This window comes from Pelmatolapia mariae, linkage group LG22 (assembly GCF_036321145.2).
Source record: "Pelmatolapia mariae isolate MD_Pm_ZW linkage group LG22, Pm_UMD_F_2, whole genome shotgun sequence".
Lineage (NCBI taxonomy): Eukaryota > Metazoa > Chordata > Actinopteri > Cichliformes > Cichlidae > Pelmatolapia > Pelmatolapia mariae.
Genome location: NC_086245.2, coordinates 12,396,254 through 12,412,559, shown reverse-complemented (window position 1 = coordinate 12,412,559; position 16,306 = coordinate 12,396,254). Strand labels below are relative to the sequence as shown.

The 16,306-nt window shown below is 39.8% G+C and overlaps 2 protein-coding genes across 2 annotated transcripts; one reads left to right on the top strand and one right to left on the bottom strand.

The window, feature by feature from the left end:
- Nucleotides 1–535: 535 nt before the first annotated feature.
- utp23 (UTP23 small subunit processome component) lies at nucleotides 536–2,110 on the top strand. The gene is made up of 3 exons (XM_065470573.1): nucleotides 536–861; nucleotides 986–1,160; nucleotides 1,598–2,110. The coding sequence occupies exons 1-3, from the start codon at nucleotides 674–676 to the stop codon at nucleotides 1,997–1,999; spliced, it is 765 nt and encodes a 254-aa protein (XP_065326645.1). The 5' UTR covers nucleotides 536–673; the 3' UTR covers nucleotides 2,000–2,110.
- Nucleotides 2,111–2,198: 88 nt separating this feature from the next.
- On the bottom strand, nucleotides 2,199–14,631 carry LOC135932863 (double-strand-break repair protein rad21 homolog A-like). The gene is made up of 14 exons (XM_065470572.1): nucleotides 14,471–14,631; nucleotides 12,284–12,481; nucleotides 11,078–11,207; nucleotides 10,526–10,625; nucleotides 10,205–10,311; nucleotides 9,842–10,051; nucleotides 9,598–9,720; nucleotides 9,319–9,447; nucleotides 8,279–8,502; nucleotides 8,028–8,184; nucleotides 6,248–6,393; nucleotides 5,960–6,166; nucleotides 5,737–5,820; nucleotides 2,199–4,344 (listed from the first exon to the last, which is right to left on the bottom strand). Exons 2-14 carry the CDS (start codon nucleotides 12,425–12,427, stop codon nucleotides 4,153–4,155), a joined length of 1,953 nt encoding a protein of 650 aa, XP_065326644.1. The 5' UTR covers nucleotides 12,428–12,481; nucleotides 14,471–14,631; the 3' UTR covers nucleotides 2,199–4,152.
- Between the last annotated feature and the right edge of the window lie 1,675 nt (nucleotides 14,632–16,306).

Below are 16,306 nucleotides of genomic sequence, written 5' to 3'. Positions count from 1 at the left end.
TTTTTTTTATCCTTGAATGATTCATAGCTCAGTGTTAAGTGGCTTAACTCACAGAAAACGTTCCTCTGAAAATAGTCAGGTAAGGATCCTTACCTGACTATTTTCAGAGGAACGTTTTCTGTGAGTGAAATTGAAAAAATAAAAAAATAAACAGCTGCTTACACCACTTTAAAAATCACAAGAAAGTCTGGCTCCATAGAAGTAAAATATAAAGATATGAGTAGTGACTCGAGACTGTTGCACAGCATAAAAAATTTAAACTCTAACGCCACAACAACAAAAACATTATTTATTCACTTTTACTGTTTAATGAACTTCATGAAAATAGGAAGAATATTTGCTGCACAGAGAAAATAATTAATAGCGACAGGCTGGAGGACTTCTATAATTTAACCCAAATGTTTTACACTCACAACATACAAGAAAGAAAGAAAGAAAGAAAGAAAGAAAGAAAGAAAGAAAGAAAGAAAGAAAGAAAGCGGGAACTTTAGTCCTACATGTTGTTTCCACTCGGACAGTTGAGGAGCACGGACCGTAAGCGTGTTGTGTATAGCGCCCATGCTGTGTGTGATAATTCTAACGTTGTAACGTTAACAGTATTTTCACGGTTAACGCGCGTCACTGACGGCTGTTTGTGTTTTAATACGCGCTCTTTCGTCACTGGCCCGCCGCCATGAAGATTAAGCGGCAGAAACAAGCCAAGAAGACGATCAGTTTCTACAAATACAACTTCGGCTTCAGGGAACCCTTCCAAATCCTCATCGATGGCACTTTCTGTCAAGCGGCCTTGAAGAACAAGATTCAGATCAAAGAGCAGATGCCCAAATACCTAATGGGAGAGGTGCAGTTGTGCACCACCAGGTGAGTGCATTCACCTCTGAGCACCCCCCCCCCCCCTCCTCCCCACCCACTACCCCCAATCACTTTTTGGCACAACACCATCATCATACACCTTTTAGTAATATGTCCACGTGTTCACGTTCAGCTGTGCGCTGAAGGAGCTCGAGACGCTTGGAAAACAGCTGTACGGGGCCAAGATCATCTTGCAGAGGTTTCAGGTCAGGAAGTGTCCGCATTTCAAGGAGCCGGTCTCAGCGTCAGAGTGTCTGCTGTCCATGCTGGAAGAGACCAACCCGCACCACTACTTCGTTGCCACCCAGGTAAATAATGAGATGAAAGTGGGAAAATATTTTTGAAAGCCAGTTTTGGGTGCTCTGACAAACCCCTGATTCCCAAAAAGCTCTAACGATATGGAAAATGTAAATGAAAACCATAATGCAGCGATTTGCATTTTCTACCCACAGTTGAACATAGAAAACGTAGAAAATGCTTAAATTGATTCCTTTTACTCTTTTGTGAAAACATACTGGCTTATTTCGAATTTGATGGCAGCAACAAGTCTCAAAAATTGTTACAGGGACATGTTTGTGTGTATCGTGCCCTGTTCTTTTGACAACAGCCTGTAAACATCTGGGAACCGAGGAGATAAGCTGCTGAAAACTTGTTTCCATTCTTGTCTGATTTGGGATTATAACTGCTCAGTGGAGCAGATGACAGATAAGTTACAGATATCTCCTTGGTCTCATTGTGTCTTCAGGACCACACAGTCACCATGGGGCTGAAGAAGATTCCAGGAGTTCCTCTGCTTTACATCATCCTCAACACCATTGTGTTGGACAAGCCCAGCCAGGTGTCCCTCGACCACGTCCAGGCTGTCCAGCTTGGAGAGCTGGTCAGCCCGGCCCAGCAACAGAGCATCCGGACCCTGAAGGAGGAGCAGGGAATCGGCCAGAAGGACGGAGAAAGGCGTGGGAAGAAGAGGAAGAGGAAACAGTCCAACCCCAACCCGCTGAGCTGCCTAAAGAAAAAGAAGAAAGGAGTCCCGACACCTCCGCTGAAGAAGACAGAGCAGGAGGGGAAGAGGAAGAGAAGCCGACACAAGAAACGAAAAGTGGAGGCAGGAGATGGCACAGCTGCCCCAGCTGCTGCTAATACATAAAACAGCAGGAAGACAGAGACTTCAACCTTCTCCATTCACCTGATTTATAGGTTTACTTTTTGATATGACTGCAGAGGAAAAAAAAACATTTATTACATAAATGATATTTAAAAAATGCCATTTTGTAGTGGTATTTGTTTTATTTTGAAAAACCTTACAGGCAAGGGAATGAAACTGTTCTCAGACAACATCTTTATTTCTTTTATACAAAATCAAAAAAGCAGGTTTCGTTACAGGCACATAGTTTAAAATATAAGATGCACTCAGACATTAAACAGTATACCTTTTTTTTTCTTTTTTCTTTTTTTTTTTTTTTAGATGGAAGAGAATATCAAAAACAATGCATTCAGCTGTCTCTGGACACACTAACTTGTTTCCACTGTTGATATTTCGTGCAGATTAAATTTAAGCTGCAGTATTTTCTCGTACCATGATGACTTACAGCAACAAAAGTCCATCCAGTTTCCATCTGATCCTGTCATCCAGCCATTCTAGAGATTAATAATGAAATCTGCTTTTAAATAAAAAAAACAATTCATTCTCTTTAGCTGCTATACAGCAATACAACAATAAATTAATACTATCAAAAGTGACACAGAGCACAACAACTTAATTGTCTTAATAAACAAGACAGTGCATCACTGTATCCATATACAATAAGGACACTGAGTAAAGTGAATCTGACCTCAAGTTATTTTAAGGATTTGAAAAAAATGTAACATGGCAATGAAAAGAAATTTCACACAAATTGCACTCGATTCAAATATTTCAGGATAGCATGCAAGTATAGCAGACCACTCATGTTTTTATCTATAGGCTGAGGTCCCGAAGCTAGGTTTTATTAAACTGTGTCCCAAATCCACAGCACATAGTAACAAGATCCAAGACAACGTGACGAAAAGTCTCAATAGTTCATATTTTATACTGACAGGCAATGATGGAGAAAACTTAATTCCTTATAAGTTTAGAGAGGAAGCAGCAGGAGTTGTTAAAGGTGTTCCCAGGCCTGTTTTATCAGAATTTTAAATCTGAATCAGGAAAAGTGTGCATAATCACGGTGCGCTGAAAAAACTGGTGATTTTTACCCCTCAACCTGAAGGTTGATGGGGTATTGTTATCCCCTGGTCAGGCAGGCGGGCCTCAGACAGCGTGAACATGAGAAAAAGACGATATAGGATTTTCAAATTGAAAATCCTTTTTGAAAATCCTTTCCTTTTAACTTTTGATTTTCAAATTGAAAATCAAAAGTTAGAATTTTGGTGAAATTTACTGAAAATTAATACAATTTAAATAGTTTAAATAGACCTTTGACAATAAGCAATGAAGTTTAATCACTGTTTTGTCATTTTTACTGTCTTTCCCAATGCCGGTAAGAACACACCTTGAGTAAGAGAGCAGCCATAAATTAACGGTGGATAAATTATGCTCACTTTTAATGTTTCCGTCATGACCCTCCTGACACAAATCCTTCCAGAGGATTTGTGTCAGGAGGCTGGTAGCCATCACTATTTTTAAGTTTGCACAATCCTCAAATCCTGCTTAGAAATTAGTATGTTGTGTGGATTTGGGTCATGTCTATTTTTTTTTTTTTTACTGACAGCAACAGCAACAACAACTTAGAGTCTGTAATACTTAAAGTGCTACTCTACAGCTGTATAATGATTAGCTGCTGGTTGAGTCTGTAGAGAACTACTATAATAACTGTTTAAATGTACTCTTGGAAACAGTGCATGCTCCTTCTTCCTAATATGATGGTGAGAGACTTCAGAAGTAAACCTTCACCTGCAGTAGTGAGAAAAATGGAAGTAACATGTTTGACTGACTGTAAACAAATCATTACATTGGACTCCTTCACTTTGGTGAGACGCCAGCAAACAATGAGATGCAGGTGATCCATTATAGTGATTGGGATATAAAGTGAGTAAATAATAAATATGTTCATTGTTTGAGTTCCAACTACGTTAGTCAGACCCACTTCCACTGAACCACCACTGCTTCACATTTAAATGATGCAAAAATGAAACCATTTCACAAACAAAACAATCTCAGCATACTTAAATAAGACTTGTGTTAAACTAACAGATAGTGCTGCTGACTAAAAGTACTAACCTCCGAGCAGTTTTTTTTTTTAAAGATTAAAATGAATGGGTTTTTTAGACGATGTGGAAGCGAGGCCCCGGCGTAGCGATGATATCACTGTAAGGCTCCTCCTGGACGAGCTCCACTGCCTGCTGCTTCTTCAAGACCAGAAAGCTGTAGAACTTGGCGGCTGCCTGCTTCCTGTTGTTGTTCCTGCACAGATCCAGCAGGCTGACCGACTGGGCACCGGTTTTAGCCATCACCCTCTGTGATGCAGTGACAAAGAGTGTGAGCAAGAGGAAGCCTGTCATTTTGCATACTTTGATATGGAAATGGATTTTAAGCTCATGCAAGGTACATCTACTTATACGATGCCAGTCGGTAGTGTTAATATTACCTGATGCTGTGGAAATCTGCAAATATATTGAGTATGGAGCTTGCCTCTGGCATAAAAATGCCATCCACAAGCGAAACTGTCGGGCTATTACCTAAAAGTTTTATAATATAAGATAACAACCCAAAATCTCAACTGAGCTCTGCCTGAGGTCAGACTCACAGGCCTGACCTCACACACTCACGCTCACTACTCACCACTAGGGGGCATATTACTCAAATCTTCAAATATACTCCAAATATACTTTCGTATAAGTATACATGTATTGTCAGCAAAGTTTCCAAAAAGTAAACCTAATCAGCTCTTTAGCAGCCTTGTAAAAAAGCAACAGTGAGTATTAAATATGAATTAAAAATTTGACCCTTTTTATTGTAAGTATTGGCTTAAGCATTGATTATCTGTTCCACATTTTTAGAAGGAAAAAAAAGGTTTGCAAACCCCCAGTGTGTGTGTGTGTGTGTGTGTGTGTGTGTGTGTGTGTATGAGGCTATTGCGAGGTTTTTAATAGATGATGGCTTGCAGTCTGGCACAGGCCCTCCAGCAAATTTGTACTTCAGTTCTGTATGAAAAACTTTATTATTGTATTAGTGTGTCTGTATTTATAACCAAACCAATTAACCAGCATCCCATCCTCTCATCCAAATATGGGAAAAAAAACCTAAAGTTAAAGTTTTACAATGTAGATTTCAAAAATCCAACGGGATAGCATCCTGATTGTGTCTATGGCCACAATCCTAAATTCTCTAAGTCATCTGTAAAATCTGTAAGTCATCTGTAAAATCACAGCTGTGGCCGATTTAAACAAAATAAGTCATAAAAACTTATATTGGTGGTCTTTTGACATAATAATCAAACTGAATCTGTGAAATGAATTTTTATTTTATGTTATGCACTTTAAGATGTTTCATGTTAACTCCTTGTGAGTTTAGTTGGAGTGTGTCATGTTTTACATCTTAATTTTAAATCTAAAAAAACAAAAAACAAACTTGACACCATTAGACTAGAAACAATTCCACTTCAGAGAGGATTTATATGGTTTTCTACTGCACATGAGTATATTTTGAAAAAAAAAAAAAGGTAAAATACAAGCACAAAAGTTTGTTGTTTCTTCATACAACGAGATGTCAGTCTCCCTTCTTAAAGCACGCAGAAACATCCAGGGTTTCCCAGTGTGTGGATCTGAGTTCAGATATTTCTATAAGTTGTACCAACAACTTATCACTCTGCTGTTTTCTTATCTGGTAAGATAAGATCACATACATACCTGGAGACCATGAAGCATTTGCTGGGTTCTTTTGTTCCACCTCCTCTCCTCCTGGTCCTGATCTCCTCCCTGCGCCTCCTCCTCCTGACATAAATACACATAAATCCTTATACCAACTTATAGATAAATAAACTACATAAAAATGAGTTTGCTTATTTACTCTGAATAAATGAAAAAGGTGTGCGAAAAGTGAAGAAGCAAGGTTTGGGAATCTTTATCTCACCTCTTCATCAGAGTCATCATCATTCTTCTTCTTGTCCTTGTCAGTGAGCAGGTCCAGTTCTATCAGCTGGCTGATGTTGGTGGCGGTTGTTTCCTCCGGGGGTACCTCCACAGTGGATGCCTCGAGCTGTTGGGGTGCATTAGATGGTCTGGACCCCTGCTGTTGCTGTTGCTGTTGCTGCTGCTGCTGTTGGTCCAAGGCCCCCATCTGGAGTGAGGAGGGGTCAGAGGACACATCAGAGAGACAGAGAAAGCACAATGTGACAAACTCTGAAAAACGTGTACTCACAGGGAGGGCTGGCTCTGTGTCCTGGGCCTTGCGTTTCAGGCCTCGTTGGGAGGATGGAGGTGGCATGACCGACTCATCCAGGGTTGTCCTGCTCCCCTCTACAGCTGAAGTCTGCAGCACGCTGGCCTCTTCCATGATGGTCTGGTCTGGAAGAAAAATCAAGAACATATTTTGTGCTACCTCAAATGAACACTGGTGGGAAAACCATGGACAGCAACTTATAGACAATGAAAATTTAAGACCAAGGCACATAAAGAAATGGAAAAATGTAATGACTTACAATTTCAACTTTGCTGAAGTTTTCACAAATGTAATCATCCTTAATAATCACAAAAAAATATTTTCATAGACTGTATGTAAAAGATGAATGTAGCAAAGTCCAAATATAAGATGTAATGAATGATGGGGCAGATCTTACTGTGGAACATGTTTCAGTTTAACTTATTTTGTCGCGATCGTGGCTCAAGAGTTGGGAGTTCGCCTTGTAATCGGAAGGTACAAGGCGAACTTGAGCCCCGGCTTGGACAGTCTCGGTCGTTGTGTCCTTGGGCAAGACACTTCACCCGTTGCCTACTGGTGGTGGTCAGAGGGCCCGGTGGCGCCAGTGTTCGGCAGCCTCGCCTCTGTCAGTGCGCCCCAGGGTGGCTGTGGCTACAATGTAGCTTGCCATCACCAGTATGTGAATGGGTGGATGACTGGGTGTGTAAAGTGCTTTGGGGTCCTTAGGGACTAGTAAAGCGCTATACAAATACAGGCCATTTATTTCTATAGAGCTCTTATCTTTGTTCTAGATGCCTTGTATTTGTATAAATTTTGTTATTAAACGCTTGCATTTCACGTTAAATGTCTTTACCGCCTGTCTTATTTTACATTTGTTTTCTTAAAACACTTTGCAATGTATGTCTGTGAGAAATAATATTTAAATAAAACTGCAAATAGAGACCATAATTTACTAAATTAATTCCAGTTTGAGGCACTTTATGTTTACTTCATTTTTCAGACTTTTGAAGCTATTCTATCTTAGGCTATGTTCACACTGCAGGCGAAAGCGCATCAAATCCGATTTTTTTGACCCTATGCGACCCATATCCGATCATGGTATGACAGTGTGAACGGCACAAATCCGATATTTTCAAATCCAATCTGGGTCACTTTCGTATGTGGTACTGAATCCGATACATATCCGATGTTTTAGAAAGCGACTGCTGTTTGAGCGGTCATGTCGCATTAAATCCGTCTTTTACGTCACTGACACAAGTCAGACGCCAATTATCAGTGCCGGAGAAGCGCCCGAGAAGACATCGCGAACGCTTCCTGGCCATCCAGTGTAGATGTTAGTGAAACTGTTGGGAAGACAACGTTTGAGAAACGTGAACATTTTATTTGTACTGTATAATCTGCAGATTCTGACAGAAATCTGCAACTATCCTTTGAAGCACCGCTCCTCTAAAACAGCAATAAGGATAATTATTAGGTTATCTACATTATTATGTAAATAACAAAATAACTTAAAGCAAAAATTGGGAAACGTAAAGTCCGAAGTCTTTATATTAAGGGCCATCAGTCAGACAATATTGTTTGCTCTGGGTCTAAACAGAGTGCGTTGTGTGTGACATCTTCTTTTGCGCATGCGGGCCGCTTTGAGCGTTCACACTAGAGAGCGTTTGCTGTCGCATTTTATTTGTAGTGTGAACAAGCAGACAAAAAAATCGGATTTGATCAAAAAATCGGAATTGAGCATTAAGACCTGCAGTGTGAACGTAGCCTTAGAGTTTCTTACCCATGATGTCTCTCTGTTGGTGGCCTGTTGTTTCCTCTCTTGGCACTTCGGGGTTCTCCAGATCTTTGAGAAACTCATCCAGACTGTCGGCTTCTCCACCTTTCCTCCTCTTCCTCAGTTCGTCTGGGACCAATGGTGTCAGGCATCTTGTAAACATCTAGTGAGGGTAAACATCGAGTCAGTGTTTGTAAGGTGTGTGGCTGTGACCACTACAACACTGTGCACAAATGTCCCTGAATGACATCCGTTACCTTGAGCAGTCTGGCGTTCCATAGAGGTTGAGCTGGAAGGGAGAAAAGCTTCTCGACTCCTCCCGTCTCCTTCCACATCATCAGTTTCTTTGTGGGCGGAGCCAGATCCAGGGTTGTGACAATGTCGGAGTAATCAGAAAGCTGTGCACGAATAGTTTTACTATCCAACTCCTTCACGCTGTCTACAATCAGCTTCCTCTTACGCTTTGCCTTGGTCTCCTTCACTGTAGATCAGGAAGACAAGGGCTCATTTTAGTGCTCAATGATATTTACCTCAGGTAGAGCAAGTCATCTGCTAATTAGAAGGTTGGTGGTTCGATCCTTAGCTGCTCCAGTCTGCATGCCAAATATCCTTGTGCAAGATACTAACTAACTGCTCACAGATGCATCCATTGGAGTTATGAACGTGTGTGAATGTGAATGAGGCAAGTTGTGCAAAGTGCTCAGATAGAGAAAGGTGCTATATAAGAACCAGTCCATTTACCATTTCATTGTAGAAACAGGAGTTTTATTATCTTGCTGATCTGGTGTATTTCAGAGCATTTGAGTTTTTGTTTTAAAATCAGTTTTAAGTTAGTTTCCAAAATGGATAAGCGTATTTCAGTTTGGTTTTCATTCGTTTGAGTGTTAGCTTTACTCTTCTTTATTATTATAATATGGAGGCTATTTATCAGAAGTAAAATTTAAGATACTGTCCAAAACAACATGAACCATTTGAAATCAAATCACATTTTTAATGTTGCCGACATGTGAGGCACTTTGCACCGTGCCTAACATCACGCACGTCATGTCAGATTAGTCTGCTGAGTGTGAATAACTGGAATGTGGTTACGCTTTGCTCCGGTCAACTGGTTAAATGCCGGCTGACTCTGACACATATAACCGCTCATTTTCTAGATCACAGCACAACAGAATCATGCTCATTAGCACGGCTGTCATCTTTCTTACGTTCCACCTTCATTAGTTATTTTTTCTGTTACAGAGAGCGAGAGAGCTGCTGAGCAACTAGAAAAAAACCCCCCAAAAATTAGCCGGATTACCTGTGATGTCGATGGGCTCCAGGGCGAAGGTTTCTTCCTCGTTGTGGACCAGAGTAGTTTGCTCTGCCTGGTCAGTCATAGCTGGTAGGGGCTCTGTTGGGCCTGAGTCCGGACTATCTGGGGCTCCCGCTAACACCACACACATACACATCATATTAGATCTGCATTTCATGATAATGACACAACTACATTGTAATTTTTACTCTCTGTAACATACCACACTCTAGCTAAAGACTAAAAAATATTATATTTTGGCCCTGGGGAGTTTGTGAAACTGACCAGAGAGAGCATCAAAGTCATCGTCATCGTCTCCATGGTCCTGAGGCATCATCACACTCTCTGTGATGGCAGGAGGGTCATCAAAGATGCCGCCTCCATCCTCGTTACTTAGCAGCTTGTCCACTACACAGAAATACAAGAACATGACACTTTTTCATCAACTAGCCAGACGAAAACAGAGTCATCAACAAATGTCATTGAGTAAATAAAATAATCTGTTTTTAAATTTAGTGTTAGCTCTTACCCAGCATTCCTCCCTCATTGCTCTCCATGGGGTTGTCTCCAAAGTCATCCTTGTACTGGTCATCATATTCCAAATGGTTGGACTTATCAGCCATCTGGTTAGCACCACCCTCAGCCTCCAGTAGCAAGTTCGAAGCTGATGCTCCCATAATGTCTACCTCAAACGCGCTCTCCTCTCGCATCATTTCCCGGTCATCCATCCCAAAGTCGGCTGCATGAAAAAACAGTGAGGAAGACAAGGAATCAGCCTTGAAACAAAGTGTCACTAAAGTACTGAAATGTAGTGTTATATGGGTGTTTGGATGTTGGTGTTTAATTGATCAAATCCTACATAAAGATTAAAAAACCCCAAAAAACAAAGTACCGAAATCATTGTCCTGCAGCAGGTTGAGGTTGCCCACCTCCTCTCTCATGGTGATCTCCTCCACTCTGCTCTGGTTCAAGTTGAACTGCTGAGCCACATCAATGTCACTGTGCAAAACACAACACACTGTCATTTAAATGCTGTTGTTAACATATTTTGGGAGTCTGAGTGGGTGGCTAAGCATGTGGGCCGTGTACAATACAAACAACAAGTTTACGCTACCTTACCCGACACCATCTGCACAGTTTATTTTGTACAACAACTTTGTTCTTTGTAGTCTTATTCTGCATTGTGCTCTCTCAGGAAGACTGTAGGACTCACTCTAAGTCTGGCAGTGGCTGGTCAAAATCATGAAACTCCTCGGGCAGAGTGATAGCGTTGTATGCTGCTTCTCTGTTCTCCTCTGGAAGATCCACCACACCTGAAACAACACGAGGTAGAAAAGCAGCTTTAGTGTATGTGACACATGCGTAGTTGGCATGTGCATCTAAAGTAACAGAGATAAAACAGAGTCAGGGTGAATAAGATGCTAAAAAACTGAAATGTTTATATACTTGAGGTAACAAAACAACAGCAAACAATTTAAATAAGTTTGAACTAGCATTACATACATAAAGTTAGAAAATAAAGAAATGATTACTCATCTCTATTTCTTCATGTAAAAGTAAAAAATCTGTACTGCTGCAAATACTGTACTGTATAATCACTGTATAATCTCTCCAGTGAGCTCTAAGTCTACCCCAGGGTCCCCTTCCAGTTGTGCACACCTGAAAAAGTCCAGAGGCTCATTCAGGGCCCTAACTGCTGCTGTATGAGTATGTATTTAATATGGTTTTTGGAAAGCCTAGTTTTGATTTATCTGCTGTTCCCAACCTGGTCTAAATGCCATCTTGATCTTGATGAAAGCCTCATTACAGTCTGCCAGCAGGTATTTGGCCTTCCTGTGGTAGATTCGCACCACCCCCAGCAGCAGATGCCCTGAAGTCCGTAAAGCCATTTTTACCTGTAAAAAAACAAAGTCATACATTTAGTAATACAGTAACTTTTATCAGTAATACAGTAACTTTTGTCTTTTACATAAACTGTGTCACTTCTTCCACATGTGGGAAACAAAAAAGCAGTCTGTCTCACAACCGATAAGTTCTGCTATATAAATGAAATGAACAATTCTGTACTATAAAGAAATCCTGAGAGAAAGTTAAGCCAGACTAATATATAAAAAAATAAAAAAAAACCAATAAGGGCCTACAATGTAATAATAGGATGACTGCATGAAGGTAGACACTGCAACCTAATAAGAAACAGCCACATTTTACAGCAGGGATTGACCAATGTGGCTTTTTCAGGGCTAATACCAACTATTAGCAATCAAGGAGACCGATAACCAATTTGTGGAACTAATAAAGAGTGTTACAGGTTCTATTTACATGCAGTAATGGGGTAATCACTTTATCACATGGGAGCAGTTAGCTTTGGATAAGTGTGAGAAATATGCAAAGAATGAAAAAATTAAGAAGAAGGCAAATATTTTTTCACAACGCTGTACACTATATGGATTTATTTAATGTCTTCATCTTTGAATTCAGATGGTTTCAGTCCATTACCACAGGTATATAAAGTCAAGCACCTAGCCATGGAGTCTGCCTTTCACACTCTGCTTTCTCTAAAACTGTGAAGCTCCAAGCCTCCTTTGACTTTAACATCAGCACAAAAACTGTGTGCCAGGAGCTTCATGACATGGGTTTCCATGGCAGAGCAGCTACTGTAAGGTTAATTGATAGGCGCCCCAGTGCCAAATAGTAATATCAAATACTATATATAGAAATTAATTGCATGTCACTGCAACAAAGTTTATTATTTAGGATTTTTAGAGTAATAAGGAAACTTGTCACTAAGGAAAGAGCACAATCGCAGTGCGCCAACTTCAGCAATTTCTGCTGCCTGAACTCTGTTTCTCTAATTCACTGTAGCTGCTTCAGACTGGCAGATTTTAGTGGAAACTGTGTTAAAAAATAGAAAATCCCTAGTGTACAGTAATCAAAGTCTGTTGGAGTTAGCTGTGGTAGCCTGAGAAATAACCTTGGGTGAGATGATGCTCTCCACGCTGCTCTCCAAATTGCACTCAAAAACATGTGCCTTGGTCAGCTTCTTGTCCCAGTGGGCCGCCAGCCAGATTTTAGCCAGCGGCCCACGTTTGCTGAGGACAAAGTGGGCGTAAAACATCGTCTCGATGCCTTCTCACCACAAGGGAAAGGGGAAGTGGGGGATGCGTCAGGCCTAGAGAGAGAAAAAAAAAAACACAAAGAGAGAAACAGTATAGTTCACATGACTGAATCACCACTATGAATGGGTAAACTATGTAGGGATGTTGAAAAGAAAAAAACTGATTGGGTTCTCTTGTTAAGCATATAGCAAGGTGCAAACTGATTAACTGAGACTTTTTGAAACCACCGCCTGTGATTGGAGCAGTCCCAGTGTAACACAGACTGCAAATGCATATCATCTAACCTGCATGCATAAAATCCAGAGAAGGCTGAGATGAGCTGCTCATTTTATCGCTCTCATTTACCTCCATCAGCACCTGCATTACTCTTCAGTTGTGTTTGCAGTTTTGTTTGTACAGCATGGACATTTGTTGTTGTTGGGTGTATATCAGAAGGGGACAACCTGGAATACAGGGAGGTTATTACCAACTTCACTGAATGGTGTGCAAAGAACTGTTTTTGAATAAACTCTAGCAAGACAATGGTGACTGACTTCCTCTAAAAGGTGACCCAGTGAAGATTCAAGGCCTGGAGCTTAAGACTGCGTGAGCCAACAAATACCTGCATGTTCATCTTAATAGCCAAGTAGATTGGTCACATAATATAGACGTCCTGTATAAGAAAGGCTAAAATCGTCTGGGGTCCTTTGTTGTGTTCAGGATGTTGTTAAGGACTTTCTGGGGCACTCTTTAATCTTCTATGCTGTGGTCTACTGGGGATGCAGGAACTCAGAGAGAAGAAACAAAAAAAACTTGTAAGGAGCCCTGGCATTTTTGAGGGCTGCTCCTTGGATTCCACTAAAGAGCTCAGCGAGAGAGTAAATTCACAACATAAGACTTTACAGTACAGTCAAATTAAAGAAATACATTCTTCTGTGCAACATTCTAACATTGTATAATAATAAAAACAATAATATTAATACTTAAACACTGGTTTCTCCTAAATATTTTCAATTTTATATATATTTACTTATGTATATGAATTTTTTTTGTTTGTTTTTGTATATTTTAAGAAATAATTAATACTTGGACACAAAGAACAGTAGCGCCTTATTTTACATGTTTAAAATTTAAGATATTTATCAAATCATTTCCATGAATTTAGTGAATTACTTTAGCAAAAACCCTCATTTGGGTCAACTCAATTAGCAAACATATTTGTCACTGCTAAGGGAAAACTGTAAACTTTATTTAATGTCTTTTATTTAATTACTAATTTGTAATAATAAACAAACAAACAAAACAGTAATAGCCACTTGAGCCATTAGGACTATAATTATGAAGACTGTAATACAAAGTATGTCAATCTCATTTTACATAGTAGGCCAAAATTGGGACACATTATAGGCTAACAAGTCATTTACAACAGTTTAAATACAGGCAAATATTTTTGGACAAATATCAGAAATCACTTTGTCACCTTTGGCTTTATGTTTGACACCTCTGCTCTGGGCAATTTATCATCACACATAACTTTACAATAAACGCAATATTTTAACAAAGGAGCAGCAGTGTTACTCATCCTAATTGGCCCCTTTTATTTATGGCTAATTACAGTATATAGCCTGTTAGGTGTATACCCGCACTTCACCGTGGATAGTGTAGAAATGACCTGCAGCTACACCGTTAGCCAGGACAGTAATGATACTGAAGGATGTAATGATTTAATAATAGAAACAACGTGCAGCACATGCAGGATGACTCCAATCAAAGTGCTGGTCCAAATGCAGATGTTACACTGTTATTACCGGGAAACACAGCGACCCTGTAACCGCAGACAGAAGAAGACCGGGCAGGTTTTATTTGACCGTTTTAAATGAGATGTCCGTTACATCGTTGACGCTCCCTGCATCCCAACAGGTGATGCTGCAGATAAGCTAGTGTTAGCAGCTGTCTTTCAAAAGCACCGCGACGCTAGCCCCGTTTTCTCTCTTTTATTTATTTATTTTTTAATTATCCACACAAATCTAATCTTCTGTTTACACTAGACATAAAATACTCACCGGTTAGCCGTCTGGCGCGTTTCTGTTTTTGCCGGCCGTGCCGTCGCTGCCGTTGGTTGGGGGTTATTTTTTTCCCCGGTACCCCTCCGCCTCCTCTTCCACTAAAACAAACAAGATGGCGTCCCGTCCCCGTCGGAGAGGCAGGACGCTCTGAGAGCTCAGCAGGATGCAGACGGTGGTGCTGATGAGGGCAAAGGGAGGGAGGGAGGGAGATGCTCCGTTACCTATGTGCCGCATTCAGATCCTTTAGATCCTATGTGATGTTTATTATAACGTCATCAAACTTGTAATGATTCTTTTTCATCAATAACAACACAAGAACATTAAACTTTTTTGTCTTTACTAAGACATTTCCATCATTAATAAGAAGCTCACTCTCCATATTTACTTGGGGTTGGGTTTTGTGTTTAATCATTTTTGTTTTCTCTGTTCTTTTAAAAATAACAAGTGAAAAAAAAGTTTATTTTGTTTTCATATATATATCTGTAACTGTAACATACTTGAAAAACATCCCATGTGAACATTTTATTATCATTTTAAATTGGTCTATGTAGCATTATTATCAATAGGACCATCAGTGCAATCTATTGATCTTGAAGGCGAGGTTAAAGGTCAAATGTGACATTGTATGTTAAATCTTCATAAGCTATGCTCTATATGTTAATAATTATGCACATCACACTTGTAAGAATAATATTTTCTCATTAATAAGATGTTTTGTCAATTTTTGACCAATAAATCGTTAAGTTGGCCTTGAAGTCCTCAGTGAAATTTACCTGCCTAATTTTAACTAATTATTAACATGATCTCACTCTCTAACCCTACAATGTTTTATTAGAATTCATTCAAAACTTTCTGAGCTATCATGTTTACAGACAGAATGACACACATATAGCTAACAAAAACACTGATAACTGTCAGACCCTTCCAGATAAATGCCCCCTACCACACACACACACACACACACACACACACACACACACACACACACACACACACACACACACACACACACACAAGCATGTGTTTTATCTAGAATATGTTGCACTAAACACACTTCACAACATAATTTGATCTACACTGACAACATGTTGAAAAAGAGTCTGATTTCTTTCTTTCATTGTGTTTTAAAGCACTTTGTTACATTAAGAGCTGCTTTGGTCCACACTCATACAGTGGTCCCGTTAGGGCTGCAGTAATTTTGCTCTTGTGACACTTGGACAGCTCAGCTGACAGCAGACGTGAGCTCTGCACTCCCTCGGGCTGCTGCAGCATGCTCGATCACACATATCGGGGAAAGGGAAAATGAGTTAGTCACATGTTGTCTCAGGTCAGGCACATGAATCAGAGTTAGTTTAAGATCAGTTTACAAATACAGGGATTTAGCTTCTCTGTGTGTCCTTTTTTCTTTCACGTTTCTCATGTGACTTTCTGCAAATAGCTGAAGGTACCAGCAGGAGGCAGTAGCTGAAAGATTAAGACAGATTTTTACTTGTAAATGTTGCAGTTTTTCAGAAGCAGAAAAGATCACCTGACTGTGCAGAATACAGCTAATGAAGTAACAATAAAGCAGTGTGTTTGCTTTAATAATTTCAGTAATAATAATGCCATATCTTTTAAAAGAAATGGTCCAAATCCAACTCCTTTGAGCTGTCTGAAAAATTCAGATTTTAATTTTATGGAAGATTGTCTAGATATCTTAGTGTTTAAATGACACTTAAATCATACTTATTTTCTATCTGTGAAATCACAGTTAATCAGTCTGCACAGGAGGACTTAAGTTTTTCAATTCATTACAACGATTTATTTTTTTTTGATGGATATCCTTAAAATTTA